Source organism: Mauremys reevesii, linkage group 11 (assembly GCF_016161935.1).
Source record: "Mauremys reevesii isolate NIE-2019 linkage group 11, ASM1616193v1, whole genome shotgun sequence".
Taxonomy (NCBI): Eukaryota; Metazoa; Chordata; order Testudines; family Geoemydidae; genus Mauremys; species Mauremys reevesii.
In genome coordinates this window covers 49,097,217-49,116,822 of record NC_052633.1, presented here as the reverse complement: position 1 = coordinate 49,116,822, position 19,606 = coordinate 49,097,217, and the positions used below count along the sequence as shown (strand labels likewise).

The 19,606-nt window shown below is 40.2% G+C and overlaps 1 protein-coding gene across 4 annotated transcripts in view; it reads left to right on the top strand.

Moving 5' to 3' along the window:
• The first annotated feature begins 363 nt into the window (after positions 1-363).
• KCNJ3 (potassium inwardly rectifying channel subfamily J member 3) overlaps positions 364-19,606 on the top strand; it is a 164,358-nt gene continuing 145,115 nt past the window's right edge. For 3 of the 4 annotated variants that reach the window (XR_005586234.1, XM_039494956.1, XM_039494957.1), the window contains exons 1-2: positions 364-1,555; positions 15,157-15,373. Coding sequence is in view for 2 of the 4 variants with exons in the window: in XM_039494956.1 (XP_039350890.1) it covers positions 869-1,555; positions 15,157-15,373 (904 nt within the window). In the remaining 2 variants the exon portion in view is untranslated. Of the gene's footprint in view, positions 1,556-15,156; positions 15,374-18,491; positions 18,601-19,606 lie in introns of all 4 variants that reach the window. The other variant, XR_005586235.1, reaches the window with a different exon arrangement.

Sequence of the window (19,606 nt, the reverse complement as noted above, 5' to 3'; positions counted from 1 at the left end):
TAATGGGGGACCCGTATCTCAAGCCGTCCTGTAAGCAGCAGAACCGGGGCTGAGGAGAGAGAGGAGCAGGTCCTGAGCCGCAGCTAGGAAGCTGCCTCCTCCCGGGGATTGAGGTGCCCGGTGCTCGCCGATCGCCTCTCCGCCCATGTGCCTGACTTGTGCCCGGCTGAACAGCCGATAGTGAGACCCGGCTGGAAAGAGACTCACTTGCTGGGTGGGGGGATTAGGAAGGGCAGGGGGTCAGGAGGCTGCCGCTGCCGTTCCCCGCCTTACCAGGGGTGCACTGAGCCTGGGAAGAGATGCCTTTGTGCCCGGTCCTCGCCAAAGGATAGCGCCGTGGAGGAGCAGGAAGACGGGGAGGAGAGGGGCAAGCACCTGCCCTTCTCATTGCAGGCTTTGCAGCTAGTTTGCTCGGAATACATCGGTTTTCCCCCTCTGACATACAGGTGCAGCAGAGGGAAGTGGAATAAGGGCGATACAGAGCGAGCGAGCTGCACAAAGGTAAAACGGGACTGCATGTCTTTGTGTGGCTCCTGGTTTTAAGGGGGGTGGGGAGGGAAGGGAAGGTTCTGCCTGTTAATTAGGGAGCGATTGGAAAGTAAGGGGTTGCAAAAAGAAGCAGCAGCTGAAAAAAGGGGAGTGAGGGGAGAAGCAGGAAGGGAAAGAAAAGATTAGGTAAGGAGAGAATCAGAAAGAGGAAGGGAGACAGAAAAGTGCAGAAGGGCAGAGAAACAGGGAAGGAAAGAGGCAGGGAGAGAGAGGAGTAGAAAAGTAGAGAGTGAAGGGGAGAGGCAGACCCTCGCCCCCTTGTGCTGTGCAAGCCTAGTGGTGCCTCCTTTCTGGTGACTCTGGCTAGCTCCTCCATATTATGTCTGCACTCCGAAGGAAATTTGGGGACGATTACCAGGTAGTGACCACCTCTTCCAGTGGCTCAGGCTTCCACCAGCAGCAAGCAGCAGCAGCTGCTCCTAGAAGAAAGAGGCAGCGATTTGTGGACAAGAATGGTCGTTGCAATGTGCAGCATGGCAACTTGGGCAGCGAGACAAGCCGCTACCTGTCGGACCTGTTCACCACCCTGGTGGACCTCAAGTGGCGCTGGAACCTCTTTATCTTCATTCTCACTTACACTGTGGCCTGGCTCTTCATGGCCTCCATGTGGTGGCTCATCGCCTACATGCGGGGTGATCTGAACAAAGCTCATGATGATAACTACACTCCCTGTGTGGCCAATGTCTACAATTTCCCCTCTGCCTTCCTGTTCTTTATTGAAACTGAGGCCACCATTGGCTATGGCTACCGCTATATCACTGACAAATGCCCCGAGGGTATCATACTCTTCCTCTTCCAGTCCATCCTGGGCTCTATTGTGGATGCCTTCCTCATTGGCTGCATGTTTATCAAGATGTCCCAGCCTAAGAAGCGGGCAGAGACACTGATGTTCAGTGAGCATGCTGTCATCTCCATGCGGGACGGCAAACTTACCCTTATGTTCAGGGTAGGCAACCTTCGCAACAGCCACATGGTCTCCGCGCAGATCCGCTGCAAGCTACTTAAAGTAAGTTCATGGTCCTGTTCTTGTCCTCTCCTTGGTGGTCAAACAGCCTCATGAACCATTCATTTCTCTGCACAGCTCTTGTGCTGCTGTCTCCTTCGCAAAGTTCATCCGGCTCCTCCTTCACTTTCCTCTTCTCTCCAGAACCTTCACACCATCTTTTCCGCCTCCTCTGCATTAACACCTCCTGCACATTCCACTGCTTCCTGTAGTCCTCATGCTGCCTCTTCCTCCACAGAGCACTCACATTTCACCCTTCACCCTCTCCCCAGAATTCTCTCACCTTTCCTGCACCTTTCCTCGTTCCTTGAAGCACTCAGACTTTCTTCCCCTTTCATCAACCTCCTTTTCCCCAGACCACTCTCAGCTCCCCTTCTACTTTCCCACCTCTTCCAGACAGCATTCAAGATGATTTCTTCACCTTACCACTTCTAACTTCAATACCTTCCTCCTCTTTTCTCCAGAGCTTTTCCATTGTCTTTTCTGCTTCTCCTTCCTTTCTCCTCTTTCTTTACAGCACTCTCAGCTCCATCACCTTCCTTCTGAGCACTCCCATTTCCACCTTCCTCTTCTATCTCCAGAGTACTTGCATTCCCACTCTATCAGAATTCATCTTCATTTATTTATCTTCATTTTCAAAGCATTAGATTCCCAAGTCATAGTTAACTTTTAAACTCCCCTCCATCCAGCTCAGTTTTTTAAATCAACATTTTTCTTTGTTTGCTTCTTTGTGCGTCAATCTTTGGAGTATCTTGGAAGCACAAGTGTATTTTCTACAGTTGGCTTTAACTTTTGGTCTCTGCACCCTTTACACTATAGTTTGCTGTCAACACATTTCCAGTTTGTTTACTATGTCTATTCAGTACTGTAATATGTGTGCATTTTATAGACAGAATAGGTAGATTCCTGCCCTTAACATTATATAGTCTACATTTTGAGCTGTTAAGTAAACGGGGTCTATTTTTAAAGAAAGCAATCTCCATTCAGAATCTCTGGTTATTGTTTTAACTTTTGTTTTTGTTTTGTCAATTTTCTGGTGTATCTTTTTTTGAATAATATTGAGGACTAGTCATGGAGATATGTGCAGATAGTTCATTAACTTCATGGGAGGCCTAATCTCAAGATAGTGGGTTTTAAAATTGTATAGATGATTTGTAAGGAAAACTGATCGTTTAACTGACATTGTAAATATAATTTAACATCCTTACATGACCTAAAATAAACTTAGATTCAAGTCAAATTTTGTCCAAAACCTAAAAGCAATTTAAATATTTCTATGGTGTTCTACAAGAAAAATTCTGTGGTAAACAGTACATATTTTAAAATATCCACCTGAAGTGTTTGCAACTCAGACATTTCAGTATTCTTATAGAGCTTGATCTAAAATCCATTGAAGTCAATGGGAGAAACTCCCATTAACTTCAATGGGCTTTGGATGAAGCCCCTAGATTATAGTAGTCTGCAAATGAAATTGACTAGAATCTGACTAGTCAATCCTCATCCTCTAGAAAATGGATATTCACTACACTAAAATATTGAAAATTAATTTTTTTTAAATATTCTCAAGGGTTATTGGTAACAAAGGTTAAGATATTCCCCCCTCCCCCGTCCCCCCAGCCAAATTCTGCTCTCAGTTACCCCTGTGGAAGTCCTTTAAAATCATGGCAGTTCCATGGTTTTAACTAAGGCCCCAGTCCTGCAATTTGAAAAGTGTAGGCAGAGTCCCATTGATTTCCAAACAGTGAAGCATATATGCCACAGTATGGTTAAATGCAGAGGCTGCAACTTTATTAAAACTTTGTAAATTACCTGGCAGGGCTATTCTAGAGCAGGTTTCAACTGTTCATCAATGGCTCCAGCTTGGCAGACATGAGAATGGAAGTGAGGGAACCCTGGCTGGAAGCCAGAGTCCCAACCTGTTTCCCTCTCCTCCATGCAGGAGGTAGAAGAGATGAGGGGACCTCACGGTGCGTGAGACATGGGAGCGTACCCCCTCATTGTGCAATGCTATTCTTGGGGTCCTTGCTGAAGCAGCCCCTTGGGTTACATGGACCTCACCTTGGAAGCTTTTGAGCCCACCAATTGTACTAGAAACTTTTAAAGTCATGACAGATGTTATTTAAACCCTAAATCTGGACCTCCAGGATTATGGCTGGAAGGTGAAAAATCCCACATAGAAATTTGACAGTTTTGTCTTATCGGAAAATATCCCTTCCAGAGCCTGAAGAAAACTTGGCAATCAGATTTCTCCTGGCATCATAAGAAATCTAGCTCACTAGACAAGGGTGGGCCTGGAAAAGAGCCCAACATGGCTGCTTCCAAGCACCAAACAGACACAGCCTCCACCTTCTTGCTGCCCTGTAGGGGAGAGAGAATCAGCTGGCCCATCCCCACCCTCTGTGTCCAATGGCAGCAGCAGTAGTAGGCAGGACAGGCCCCTCCCCCTGCCCCACAGCACAGGGAATGGGAATGGGCGTGGGAAAGGGGAAGAAGCAGCACTTTTCCCCTCTCCCATACACACATGCTATGGGGAGGGAGAACCTGGGGAAGTGCAGGAACTGTGCCCCAGCTGCTCCTGCTTCAGATCTTTCCCTCTCCCCCCCACTTGTGGGGGTGTCCCCATTGCTCCTGGACCCATCAACGATGCACACTGCCTAGCCAGATGAGCACCAGTGTAAGTGTCTCACTACATGGATTCAGTGGCAGGATTGTGGCATTTGGACCTGAACAAACATTTCCAAATGAGATTATTCTCTATTTTCTGTAGTATTTGGAGAACCAGGTCCATAGTTACATACTAATTCATGGAAGAGTCTAACCTCCACACATTGTCCTCAACGTCAGTGAATTTCTCGTATGCATCATAGGATAGAAAAATTTAAAGAAATTGAAGTTGCTTCTTTATTACCTTGCCAGGATAATTTCCATAGATCAAAATTGAAATACTTAAGGGAGGTACTCTAACTTCCCCCGTTGGCAGCTATTTTAGATATTTTTGATAATTAAATCAGACATTAGTTATATATTTTCCATATCTGGTTAAAGGGGATTGTTTTCTATTATCAGTACTTTAAATTACTAAAATAAATTATGTGTGAAATAACCAGGTTGGTGGTGTTCATCTAGTCTTTAGAGGGCACCAAAATAAACCATGGAACTGCTTTACATTATTAGGCTCTACTGTCCAGTTAGAGGTCAGACTACTGATCTTAGCCCAACCTTATATTTAAATTAATTATTGTAAGGCATTTAGCCCTGAGGTACATTTCAATAACAATGCTGGTCTATGAATTAAAAAGTTCTCCCTTTGTGTAATTTTGGCATGTCCCTGCAAAGGATTATAAAAGCTGAAGCTGCTTTTAGAACTTGCCATGATTCCACAAAGCTTAGCAGATATTACCAATGTGAGTGCAAGAGTCCATAGTCACTTTTTATGCTTGGTTTAGAAGAGTGAGCCAGTCCATGAGTGAGATGTATTGTGCAAATTTGTTGAATATAAATATTTCTATGAAGAAACTTGTATTAGTATCAATTTAAATAAAACACCAAATGCATCGTAATATGTAGAAATAAAATCACATAAAACCAGTCTACAATTAAAAGCATTATATTAAAAATTGTACTGTAGACTGTTCATGCATACTGTGCCACACAAACAGTAACAGTATGAGAGTTTGTGCATTATGGTAACTTTGGACAGGATTGTGTCCCAGAGCTGACATGCATAGAGAGTGCTCTTCCCGCACACATTTATCCCTGACTGTGGAAGGATGAGGTGGTTTTGTGGAAATATGTCCTTCCTCAATTTTTCAGACCTGGTGGAGAGCTCTCTGTGAGGATGGGGATGTGTGTGTGGAGTGAGCTAAAGGAGAAGAGTAAGTTAGGGGCAGAAAATGGCTAGAAGCTATGTACACTGACCCCAACTAGCTCTGCAGGGTATACTCTGAAAAGTTTGTGAATCTCTTTTCACCATGGATCGTCCAGCATGCGCAGGTTCTGGGAGCTGAGCTCAGAGCATGCTGGACGAAACTTGGCTCCTAGATAGAATTATTCGACAAAAAATTCTGCAGTCAGAGTGATCTTGTAGACAAAGGAAAACTTTAACAAAGAGTACTGAAATGTGTAAATAGTCTTTTAAAAAAGTTTTCCATTCCAGTATACTACTTGGTAAACATTTTTCTCTGATTTGTGAGACCTATTTTGGATTTTCTTTATTTGAGGAACACAGGCCATTTTAGAGGTTAGTGAAACATTGTTTTATTCCAAGACAAAGTAATAAGATTGGAATTTCAAAGTTATCTCTACAGCTGGTTTTAAGAAAACCTTCTGTTAAGATGCTTATTTGATGGAAAATGGCTTTTTCAACAAAGTAGAATTATTCACAAAAATGTAAGTTGAGATCTTTTTGTTTTTTGCTGAAAAACCAAAAAACTCAAACTAAAAGTTCTGGAAAATGTTTGGTTTTGAGTTTTTTTTAACAAAATCCTAAAGATTTTGAAGAATTTTGACAAAAGTGAAAAACATGTCATTTCTGTTGACTCCTTTCTCTCCCCACCCCCTTTCCTCTGCCTTAAATATATAAATATATATTTCCCAGCCTTCTCTGGTAAACTCTGCCCGTCATCATAAAGTTCATTTGAGATCACTTGCAAACTACAATCCTATTGTTTAAAATAATGTAGGGACCAGACTCTTATACTCCTGTTCAGATTGAGTAGCACCTTGACTTTGGTAGGACCTCCTGTGGAATAATGGATTATATCACAGCTGTGAAATGTAAAAATTTTGTAGTGTAACATTAAGGGTATCCTGACCCTAGTTCAGGTACCAAGGGGAGCACAGTGATGAACATCGTATGCAGGGTAGAGTGATTTCATATCATGATCTGGACACCCACAGAACAACTTTTAGATAATGTTTTCACCTCTTAGCTCAGAGAGCTTTGACTAGACTTTCTCTGCCATGTGCTGAGTGGCTGTTTGCTCGAACCCTCTCCCTTCCTCTCCCTCACAATTGCTTCACCTCAGCTTCAATCCACACCTGCACTTCTTATCTTCTCTCCTGCTCTGTCTCTCTCCTTCCTTTGAATATTCCCTCTCCCTTCACTTTTCTTTCCATTTTAGCTTATTCCTCTTAACTAAACCAACCCCCCTTTCTCCCCTCCCCCTGCCTGAAAAAAAATTGTGGAGCTAACATGTTTGCCACCATCACATTGTTCACTCTGTTTATGTGTTATACTCTTTCCCTCACTCTGTGTCTGTCTTGTCTATTTACCCTGTACGCTCTTTGGAATGGGGATTGTCTGCTACTCTGTTTGTTGTAGAGTGTCTAGCCTAATGGGGCTCCATTCTTAGTTCATTCTTAAGGCACTACTATAGAAGACTTTATTATTAATAATAATTAATTAGCCTCAGGCTTCGTCAAGCAAATTTAAAAAGATCATTGTAACATCATATTAAAATTTATAGTGAACTAGATTATAAATGTTGGGTTTTTAAAAATACAAATTAAGGCTCTGATCCTGGAAACATGTTAGTAGATAGGTAACTTTATTCCTCTGAATACTTCAGTTGGACTCATAATGTGCTTAAAGTTTAAGCATGTGCAAAAATGTTTGCAGCAGTAGCTGTTAAAACTGCATTTTTATTAAAACCAGTCTTTGTAGCATAAAATATTGTCATGTCAGAATGAAAGGGCTTCAGCACTAACAATGAAAAGTGATTTAGACTTTCAATATATTATCAATTATCGGTAAACTTTTTTTATGCACATAGGCCAAAATTTTCAAAAATAGCCTAAAATTAGGATCCTAAACCCATATTTAGGGAGCTGAGGGTGGGATTTTCCAAACCACCTAAGTGACTTAGGAGCACAAGTCCCATTGACTTCAAATTGCAAATCTTGATAGAGAAATATAGCCTGGTCTAAGTATTTCAGCCTTCTTGACTTGTGGAAGTTAAATATATCAGAAAGTGGCAGATATAACACGGACTTTTCACTTATTTGTTTTTTGTGTCTGAATTTGTTTTGCTCATAATAAGGGCAGCATTGAAACCTTGGACTTTTCCTTTTCACTACAGATGAGGATTTTAAGTGTGAAACTTATTATTTAAAAAAAAACCTCCATGTAAATCTGAAATTCCACTAACATTTACTACGAAGACTAATGAAATTCTACTAACACTATACACAGTTTGGAAACTAATTAAACAACCACAAAACATCTGCATTAGCAGTTTAAAGTGGTAAGAAGGTAAAGAACTAGAAACATGGAAATAAAAAGCTGATTTAAATATAATAAATTAAAATAAAAAATCATTATTTCAAATGTTTTAGAAGTCAAGTTTTAAATTTATTTTTTTAAAATCATGATTTTATTTCCATTGACCACCTGCTGATCCATTAGGACAAGTGGCTGAGGAGGGACAGGGAATGTGTGGAACCATGCCTCTTGCTCCTTCAGCCTACCGAGTTGGTCGACCACTTGGGAGGAGGGTGCATGTTATGTATTGAAAGGGTGCAACAAATTGCTCCTCACTTCTAGTACAACCGGGATGCTCCTGATTCTATTCATGGGTTGGTGCTATTACATACTACTCCTTATTTGGGATGTACATATAATGCAGTAAAGAATCAAGAGGTTTGCAAGACTACTAAGATCATGCATTGGAGAATACTGAGAATATCCTGGAAATCTCAGTAAATCAAAAATCCTGAGCTGAACCCTCTTAAGATAAAAAATCACGAAGCAGAGCTTAAAACCTCATGAGATTTGCCCCACAAATCATGAGATTTTTAGAAACATCATTAAACCATGTTTTTTAGTCTGTCTTGTGACTTTTTAATTCCCTTCAACTCTTCTGGGTATGTGTGTGTGATAGTTTCAGCTTGAATAGTAAACCTTTAGTGCACACAAAATGCATGCCTCTTCCCGGCTGCTCAGATGGAGATTCCACTTACCATCGCCTCACCCCTAAGTTGTCTGTGGCAACTTCCAGACATTTCCTTTTAATGTCTTGACTCCCTTCTGCCTTGATGCCCCCTGGAGCTTCTCTTCTTCTCTGGACCCAGCAGCACCACTTCTTCAGCTCTTCCCCTTGTTGCCTTGCTGCCCCCCCCAGGATTTCTCTGTCTGGATCCCGAGCAACACTGTATTCCCCTGGCTGCTTTGGGAGGACTCCCCTTTTCCACTGCTACCACCAGGCTGGGAGAGCTGCCATCTGATACCTCCATCTGCCACCCCTCACTGTTCTCTGCAACCCCTTCAACCTCCCTCCTCTCCCAATTCCCTCTGCAAAATTTGCATCCTTCTCTTCCCCCCTGCTCTCCCTGCCCATAGCCTCTATTAAGGACAGCCTCACTGAACACCACATGCATCTAGACTGTAGGGAAATGGCCATCTTGCTGGCTTCAGCCTCAATGGCAGTAATAGGAGATGGTGGCCATTTTGAATATTTATGAAAATTAATAAATTGTCAATGTCAGCCTTTCATTATTTTTTTCTGAGAGAGGTAAGTGAACACTCCTGAATCGCTAGTCATGATAAAATGTAGAAGGTGGCAATACTGCACTCTCATTCAGCTGCCCCTTGTTGTGATGTAGCTCAGCTGAGATTGCCTGTGTCCATCAGGGTTATAGGATTTGCTGCTACTGGCCACCAAGGGCTCCTGTATAACCTGCCAAGCAGGCAGCCAGGAGGCCTCCATACCTACTCTCTTCCTGGCTTCCCATACTGGATCCAGGGGGAGATGCCACTGGGAGGGTTTAGGCAGTGGCAGAAGGTGAGGGGAAAAGCCCAGCTTTACCTCAGACAGCTCCATACAGCAACCAACTATCCCCTACAGCAGGCGTTCTCAAACTGGGGGTGGGTTCAAAAGGTTGTTATGGGGGGTCACAAGCTGTCAGCCTCCACCCCAAACCCCGCTTTGCCTCCAGCATTTTTAATGGTGTTAAATATATAAAAACGTGTTTTTAATTTATAAGGGGAGGTTGTACTCAGAGGCTTGCTATTTGAAAGGAATCACCAGTACAAAAGTTTAAGAACCACTGCCCTACAGCCTTCAGCACCCATCTTAGCTACCTTAACATCCCCCAGACTTTCTGCAGCATGCACCTGTCCTCTCCTCCCCCACAGTCCCTCATCCACGACTTTTGAGTTTTGTGTAGCTCCATGCCCAACCTTAAGTGTTTAAGGCAGGTTGTGTTGCTTATAAACTGAAGTTCATGGTTGTATGCAAAGTATTTTCAGCTATTCAAAGTGCATACAAAACACAGTGGAGCAGCACCAGTTTTGGCAGCTATTGATTTATATGCCATTGCATTGTAAGCATGTCACCAAGTTAAGTACAAGACTGTATTCAGTTGCATTGTTTTTTTACATTATTGAAGTGACCACAAGACTGCTAACAAAAACAGTTCCCTTCCAAAAATGTTCAGTGGCCCACCTGTATGTTTTTGGCAAAAATAGTGTTCCTGTGAGAAGCACAGACAAGGATATTTGTACAGATGCGTTTTAGATGTTTGATTTGATATATTTACATAAAGCTCATTGTTTTGTGGTAGGATGTGATAGCAGAGGCAGCTTCGTCACTCCTATCTACAATGGATTTAAATTCATTGTCGTATTGGAATCCTGTTTTAATAAAATGCAATAAAATCTCTTGGGCTTGTCTCACCCCGCCCCCATATTTCACAGCTAAAACTTCAGGGCTATAAAATATAACCTATGATTACATGTGAATCTGAAATACGATTTTCTTAGAGACTGGCTTTGGGATTTTTGGTATCGTTTAGGACCAAATCCTGAGAGAGGACCATAATAATAAACAGGCAATTACATCACAGAACAAACATTTTACTGAGGGGTTCTGATGATGATATAAACTATTGTGTAAAAACATGAGTATCCAATCTCAAAATGGAATTATAGCACTATCATTTAAAAATTAAATCGGATGCTTCAGAGTGCTGGACCTGTGGCTTTCATGGTTCTTGCTCTTCCACTGCTCCCATTTTGGTTAACCCTGACAATTCATAGAGAATTCCTCATTTGTGTCTCTCCCCCCCCCCCATCCCAATTTCCCTTTTCTGACCCTCTGTTCTGCTGCCTATCTGGAAGAGTCTTTGGGTTTCAGAGGCTTTTAATATACAGCTGCCAGAGCAGATTCCTCTGCTGCTTAAAAGCTGGATCTTTCTCTCAAGGCAACCAGTATGACTTCCTCTGGTACCATAATTTGTCGGATTTTGTAATTCACTGCTATGTTGACTATAATACCATCAACACTACAATCCACATACACACACTTTAAATATATGCAGATACAGTTTTATTTTTGTAAATGTTTACAGTCTAAGTATAATTAATTACAGATGCCTTCTGAATTATAACAACAAAAGACATAATTAGAGGAAATAATACAAGCTGGATCTTGCCAACATTTAAGAATGTAACTCTATCAGTGTGTGTAATCCCCTTGATTTAAATAAAACTATCCATGTTAGTAAAGTAGCATGCAAGATCTGGCCTACATCAGCAATGAATAGTTTAAAAAAGTATTACAATATTACTTTAAACCAGAAACTTCATTTTGGTCACTTATATCAAAAGTTGGTATTGGCAGATGTGCCAGTTTTTGACTTACCGGTAGTTCACTTTTACTTGGAGAAAATAACTTCTCTGTTTTGTCAGGTAAAGTCAACAATAAGCTGTGGTTACCAGCAAAGGCTACAGTGATCTGTGCTAGTCAGCATAGTCAGAGCACTAAGAAAAGGAAATAAAGAATCAGAGCAACAGCAGGAGGTGGGAGAGAAGAAGGGAAAAATATGGCAGAGCAGCAGGAAAGGAGGTGTATTGAGTCAATAGGAAGAGACGAAGGAGGGTGATATATGGTAACAGAATTGCAAAGTGTCCTTTGTTATTATACATCATATGTAAATTAGTAATCCAAAAATTATATAAAGCTTTAATTTTTTTGCGAGATCATGGCTATATTAACAAATCATTTGCATTTCACTCAGTTTATTGCCTGAGCCACTTGATACAATTAAGTATATAAAGTTGTTATATTTAGTTATTGAAGGTAGGATAATTTTCTCTTTATAACTTGGTAATTTATGAGTTTAAAACTAATTGGAAATAAAATGGAAGATTCCTTCATATATTATAAGGCCAGAAGGGACCATTGTGATCATCTAGTCTGACCTCTTGTATGACACTGGTGTTAGGACTTCCCTGAATTATTCCTGTTTGAACTAGAGCATATCTCGTAGAAAAAAATCTTGATTGTCAAATGTCCAGTGACAAAAAATCTAACACAGCCCTTGATAAGTTGTTCCAATGGTTATTTATACTCTCTTTTAAAACTGTACACTGTATTTCTAATCTAAATGTGTTCTGGTCTTGCTTAAATTTAAATTTTATAAATATGAGTAGCCACATGAGTTCTTACTCATGGAAGTAAGGCCAAGGGACTACTTATGTGAGTAAGGACTCATCACCTGGGGAAAAGGTTTTCCAGAACAAACCTTAAATAAGTACCATAAACTTGAAATCTAGTCAAATTTTAATAAATGTGTTAAAAGTGGTTTCTGATTCTATACCTGCCCTTGAATCCCTCTGCTAATTTTTGTGGTTTTTACCATCACATTTTCCTATTTAAAAAAAAAAACCCACAAAAAACCCAAAACATTTTCCCTCCCATCCTCTGTTGCAGAGCAAATAATTTTTACAAACAGAAAGAAAACTGACAAGCTAATGCTCCAGACCTGCCTTTGCACAAGAGGAGTGCTGTGTCCATGCAGAGCCCATTGTAGGACTAGGGCCTGATCACATGTAATAATAAAAAAATAATAATAATTGGAGATATACCAATCTCCTAGAACTGGAAGGGACCTTGAAAGGTCATTGAGTCCAGCCCTGTGCCTTCACTAGCAGGACCAATTTTTGCCCCAGATCCCTAAGTGGCCTCCTCAAGGATTGAACTCACAACCCTGGGTTTAACAGGCCAATGCTCAAACCACTGAGCTATCCCTCCCCCCAACAGTAAAACACTTTTACTGTTTTATGTGAAACAGTAAAACTGACTGTACGCAAAATACTGTCAAATGGACAAAATAAACAAAGTGGAAAATCACATTCTGGTCTGCAGTATTTTAACCAATGATTGCTACAATACCTAAGCTTACTGTAACTGAAAGAAAAACAATCTCCCCTAAATTTTGAAATACGTACATTTGAATAATAGACACACAATACAGCCTAGTTCTAGACACGCAACGTAGCCTATAAAGCAAGAGGTTAAATTAAATCAGATTAAAAAGTGTCTTTCACAGCACTGGAATGATATTTCTCATCTTTATAGTTACAGTGATAAAATGACCTTTTTTTTAAAGTGTAAAACTCGGAAGGTTTACGTTTTTTAACCAATGTTGCTGCCTTATACAGGTAGATTAAGATGATCAAAAATGGAGAAAAAAAAAGTGGCAGTTGTCATCAACATTTTGAAATCTGTGAATTTTTCCAAACTGCTTGAAAATAGATTCCATTTGAAGCTTGATCTGCAGAATTGTCTTTGATATTCCAATTCTGCTACCTACCAAATAGCTTTCATAATGACTTGACATTAAACCTAGAAAGCTTGCATCCTGTTTCCCTTGTTCACTAACAAACAGAATCATGCAAAAGAATAACATGAAGGAGGACACATGACCTGTTTTTTGATAAAAGGCAGTTTTAGCTGTTTGTGTTAGTCTTGTGATATATTTTAAATATAAAACAAAGCTTAGAGAAAAATTGAAGGGCTTGTCAGTATTGCCATGCAGTTTGAACTATGAGGCTATGAACAGCAATGCGCACCAAAGTGCTGCACTGTAACTCCCTTGTGTGGATGCTGCTGGCGCAAACTAAAAGGTTCCTAGTTCATATTAATGTAATCCTCTTCAAACTGTATTACATTAATGTGAACTAGGAACCTTTTCACTCACACCTGCGACATCCACGAGGGACTTTGAGTGTAGCACTTTGGTGTACACTGCTATTCAGGCCACGGTAGTCTGAACTGCAGGGCAGTGTAGAAGTGCCCTGAGAATCTATACATCATATAATAATGGTTTATTATTCATACAGGCTTTATTTGCAACTTATTATTACCAGTGTACATTTAGATATGGTGAAATTTACCCAGCTTCTTAAGAGACACAGTAGTTCCTAATACTGCAGAACTGCCATGGTTATGCTGCATGAGACAAGGAAAGAGGACTCCATACTCCTTGCATGCAATAGAATTGGGCTCCACGACTGCGTTGTGAAGGGCAGTGTGAGTGTGGTGTTTTGGTGGCAGGCCTAGCTAGTGCATTTGAGATTATACAGTTGCTAGTTCAGGTGCTGAAATAATAATGACCTGCAAAGTTTAAATTAAATATGCAGATTTTTTTTAAACAAGGTTTATTTGAGCTGAGACTTTGAACTTCAGCATTCAGCTCAGAATATTTTTACAGATTTGTTATGAGATTTTTTTAAATACAGTTTATAGGAAAGAAGTTGACAACCATTAACTACAACAACAAACACCACTCTCTACTCTGTGATTATGTACTTATGCACACTGAGTATGTAGTAGAGAGGGAATACTTTAAAATATGTTTTCTACTCACTTTTACACTGCCATAAGCATTGTCAATCAGCTTCCATACACCTGCATTTCATGGAGCAGCCCATCTACATTTAAATGCAGTAGATTTATGTAATAAGTTTATTATAATAGAATGCCTATATGTGGCCTTGTGACTCTTTGGTCTTCTCGATACATTCTGTAGCATGCCGTGGTTTTATATTACATTTTAACATATATACACCAGTGGCAATAGGTTAAACTTATAGGAGGGGCAATGTAACACTCTCTGGCTGCACAGATACTCATTAATGGCCTGAATCTGCCACCCTGAGTCTCAGGGAGTAGTCCCTTACATGTGAATAGTCCTATGGACTTGATTGCAACCACTTGCCTGATAGTAGCAGGGCTCTAATTAAGGGTACTTTTAAAATTTCCTTTCAGCTGTTTTTGTGGCTTTTCAATGAACTCTTGCTGCTTTTCTCTGGGGCCCCCTAGTCAAACATGCACATTTACACTCTAGCCTGAGCTATGGGAGGAGCTGCCCCTGCATGAATGTTCTGTAAAATGAAGGCTGTGAATGAGCTGCAGAATTGGATTAAAGGCACATTTATTTTACTCTGATTTTATTTCCTAACTTTTCAGTGTGGCAGTGCCCCAGGTGTCCTGGTGGCAAAACCACCACTGATGTACACCCACTTCTGTAATTTGTGTTAACAGACATTTTGGGGCCAGGCATTTTTCCAAAGCTCATGAGTTAGTGAGCTGTAATTATAGTAAGATGTATATCATAAATAATTCATGCATGTTCCGTATGAACAACATTGGGTTTCTGCCTGGTTTTCTATAACATAGCTGCATAATGATTTGTTTGGATTTTGTCTCGGATGATTGATAGTGCAAAGTGTTGGCAATGATGTGAATTGCTGTCAGGCTGTCTCGAAAATTGCTGTACTAGCGGTGATTTTTTCTCTTTTTTTCTGCATGCTTGTCTAGTCTCGGCAGACACCTGAGGGCGAGTTCCTCCCCCTCGATCAACTTGAACTGGATGTAGGTTTTAGCACAGGGGCAGATCAACTTTTTCTTGTTTCCCCACTTACAATCTGCCATGTGATTGATGCCAAAAGCCCCTTCTATGACCTCTCTCAGCGAAGCATGCAAACTGAACAGTTTGAGATTGTCGTCATCCTAGAGGGCATTGTGGAAACAACTGGTGAGTAAAAAAACCAACAACCCAGCAAAACATATGTTTGTATATAGTTTATAATTGTGTTGCTTTTTCCAAAGGTGAAATAGATTTTTACAATGGCTTTTACTCTATTGTAGTAGAATGTCATTAATGCATATAAGGTTACTATACACCTATTTTCAGATGAACTACATATTATTTGAGCGATTGTTTTGAAAACGAAAACGTATGTTTTAATATGCATCTGCATGCCCAAGAGGGTTGGTAAGCTAATAAAATAACAGTAAATATCTGTAGAATTTGATTCAGCTGTTCAGTTGTGCCTGTATCAGGCCTTTTGGAATGTAGAAAATAAATGACAGATGCATGCAGGTCTGCTCTCATTGCAGTCTTTACTGTAGAATAATGTATTTTATGCTTGCTGCAAGGCACATGCATGATTGTGTTGGAGTTACTAGTGGATAGACTCACCAGTAGGCTTGTGTGCATGCTAATAAGCATGACTTCAATGGGAGAATATTTAGAGATAATACATTTAGGAAAATATTCTATTTACTATTTTTTCAGTTCATATTTTTGTTTTTAAATATTTTTGTATTACCCAAATGTAATAGGGGAAAATGTTTAAAATAAAGAGAAACTTTTGATATTAGATTCCTTCTAAAGGAGAAAAGTGCACTGTGTGCATAAACAAAGGAGTATATTTTATGAAGAATTTATGGCACTAACTGTATTTTTAATCCAAACATACTGTTTTAATTCTGAACATTGTCAGCACTACTGTAATTTGAATACACCTTCTTCGGTTCCAAAAAATACCAGTTTTTTGAGGATGGAATATTGGATAATATAGGGCCATGAGCATGTGGACAAGAGTCAATGAGCATGTGGCAGGATAGAAGCCAGAGGGCCTAAGCTCGCAGTCCTTGAATAAATTCAGTACAGCTTCCACTGAAGTCAGTGAGAGCAGAAGTAGCTCCTCTGTCCTTATTCAACTAAAACTCCTGCTAACGTTAGTGAGTGTTTTGCTTGTGTAAAATCTTAAGGACTGAGACCCGGAATGTCTATATAAACAGAATTACTATGCATATGCTATTTATTAGCGATTGGTGATATTGGGAAAAGAATTCTGCAAATAATCATTGGAATTTTTAAACTTGCTTTGGCTATGTTTTCACCCCCTTTTTAATTCAATGTTTGTAAATATTCTAGTCTTAAAATGATCTTCATGTTATCAAAAATAAGCTGCTGGGAGTAGGATCTTATTCTGAAATCCTAACTCACATGAATTTGCAGGACCAGGAGCGAGATTTATAGAAGTAGTCAAAAGTGGGATAAACAAAGTGAAAAATAATATATATGGATAAAGCATGAAAAAAATGAAAGAGCTTAGAGTACAATAGAGAGAATGTGAACAGAAAATAGAAGAGGAGACGCTCAGAGAGAAAGCAACCCAATTCTCGAGTTAACTGGTTAGAGATGAAGCAGAATTAGACTATTAGAGTTTGAGAATGGAAATTAAGCGGACTGCAGCAGGGAAAGCAGGCTGTGAGAAATTAAATGGGAAAAGGATGGAACTAAGAAAGAAAAAAGGGAGGGCCGATTTCATACAAAATACATTTGGCATCAGCACTGTGGACAGTTTTTACCGTGAATCTGGTCTATAGAGAAGAAAGGATAGAAGAAGTGATACAAATAAAGAACTGAAATAAAAAGGCAGTCTGGTCTAGTTTCTGGTGCCAAACATATTACTTATAGGGATTTACCACATGTTCCTGGATTGAACAATAAACTGTGTTTCCACTAGATTAAGTGAAAATTATAAAGTTTCTCTCTTGCCTTTTACATTTTAAAAAAAAAATCCTTCTCCAGTTTTTTCCTTCTTTTCCTTCCTACTATCCCTTCCCAAAAATATACTACAAGATAAAAATTAAACAAGTTTTCATTTTTAAAACTGTCCTGTAACATTTTTAAGCATACCAGTTCTGATCTTCTCTAAGGACCAGATTGTCATCTACCTGGGAAAAACAGAGTTCCCAATCAGACTGTCTTCTGAGTTTTTTTGGGATTGGAGGCAGGATTTGCCCACACACAGACCTTGAAAAGGGCTTACCCCTCTAACTCTCTGGGATACCTGGCAGAAGCCAGGGCTGTGCACATGGACATCCTTTCCTATGCACTAGTTTCTAGGCTCACTTGTCTTGTGATTGCTCCTGAATCTTTCCTTGGGAAGGAGGTCAGTTCTTACAGTGGAAGGTGCTACCTGTGTAAGGTAACATTAACTGATTCAGTATTATTTTGCCTGGGTTTCTGGGCTGATGATGCTGTGGAAAGGTTGTCACCCTCTGACCACATGGTTTTCACATAGAGGGTCTTCTGTGATCTCTGAGACCAGGAAACACCACTCAGCCTCTTTCAAATGTTGGAGGGCTTCTCCACACCATTTGGGTTCCCCCCACAACACATAGCTTTAAATACTGCACGGTGACTTTTTTACTTATTGGATCCATTTGCTGGCCTTTGTAATGGTGTGTTCATTATAAGTTTAACTGAGATCATTGGATCGTCTTTCACCAGTGTGAGCTCTTCCTCGCTCCAAGGAAGTTACTGATGTAATATTTTCAGTAAGGGGATTAGACTTGGCAACACACCCTACCGCCTTCATATGGTAAATTGAGGCTAATGAGGAACTCCCTTTCTGCTTTGATTTGGGGACAGCATCAGCCCACACATTTGGCCTTAAGAGCATAACTTTAAGGGAGAGGATCCTCTTTTGAAAATATAATAATTATGTTGCTATGACTTCTATTCATATAGATGTCACTTCTGCAATGTCATCTAATGGTCACAGTTGAATCATAACAAAGACGCAGGAAACTGTAGTATCCAAACTCCTTTGGAAGAGTGACTGTATTTCTTCAACACAGAAATGTACAAAAGCAGTCCTAGGGAAACAATATGGGTTAGGACAAAAGTGACAGATTTCTCTGTCCGCACTAGCAATATGTGTTTTCATGAGGCTTCCCAGCAGATATGGTCTGAAGCAGGAATTTTTCCTTCAAATTTGGACAGCAGGTGCAGCTTGATGTATGTTTACTATAATGAGTGTATCTTAAATTGAAGAGTATCTCCATTATTCCAGTGGTATTCCTAACTAATATGATGTAAATGATGATGACTATGGTTCCTAAGTGCCCTGCTGCCCACCTTCCATTATTGTGAGAGGTTGGGATATCTCCTTGAAGAACCAGGTAAGGGTTGTATAAAAACTACTCCTTTAATTTTAAAGTTCAGTAGAGAAACAAGTGGCTAAAACCAAAACAACCTTCCCCGCCCCCGGGTTTCAACCCTACAAAATACTCCTATCTATGTTAAAAGTGATCTGCTAATCTACAGCTCAGACAAGCATTAAGACTCCTGGCCTCACTGAAATCAATGACGAAATTCCCATTGACTTCAATAGGGCAGGATTTCAGCTCAGGCATAACCTACTGCTACAGCTAGGTTTCTGCTTGCTCCTTTGTTATTTTTAGCAGTTGCTTAAGTGCTTCCCTTAGCTGTTCAACTCAACCCTCTTGATGATTCTGATCTTGAGAGTTGCTGAGCAAAGTGGATTGCAGCTGTATAGCATCTACCAGGATCAGTCCATACAGAATTGAGGAACAATAATTCCTATTTAGAAGGATTAAAATCTTCCTGCCAAACAACCCCTGGAACCATGAAAAACTACAAACCACAAACAACATCATTGTATATTACAAACATTCCTATAGTAAAATTATAATCTGTGATGTATTCTGTATATTCTGAATAACAAAATGCTACCCAGTTACTAACATACATATCCCCAGAGGCCACATCTAAAGTCAATGTTCATGTTACTCACCCAGCTTTTGGGTGTGTCTGTATCACATGGAGCCTCAAAGTGGAAGTAGGACATCAAAGGAAAATAGCAGTTTCCTGTGTTGCTGCCTACTTTGTTAGTAATGGTTCCATGGTATGAAGAGGAGGATGTACTTCTGTATAGGTTGGCGTGAATGTAGCAGTGAATGTATGAGGTGGCCTTGGAAAAATGCCATTCCCACTAACACACATGCCTGCTAAACTTTGCTGAATGTAATGTAACAGCAGAAAGGAGGATATAGGCAGTGATGAGCTGCCAAAATCTTAACAATCGGTTCCCTATAAAAAGTTCTGATTTAAGGGAGTGTAGGAAGACAAACAGTGCTAGTGTAAGCAGGTATATTGGAATGTCTG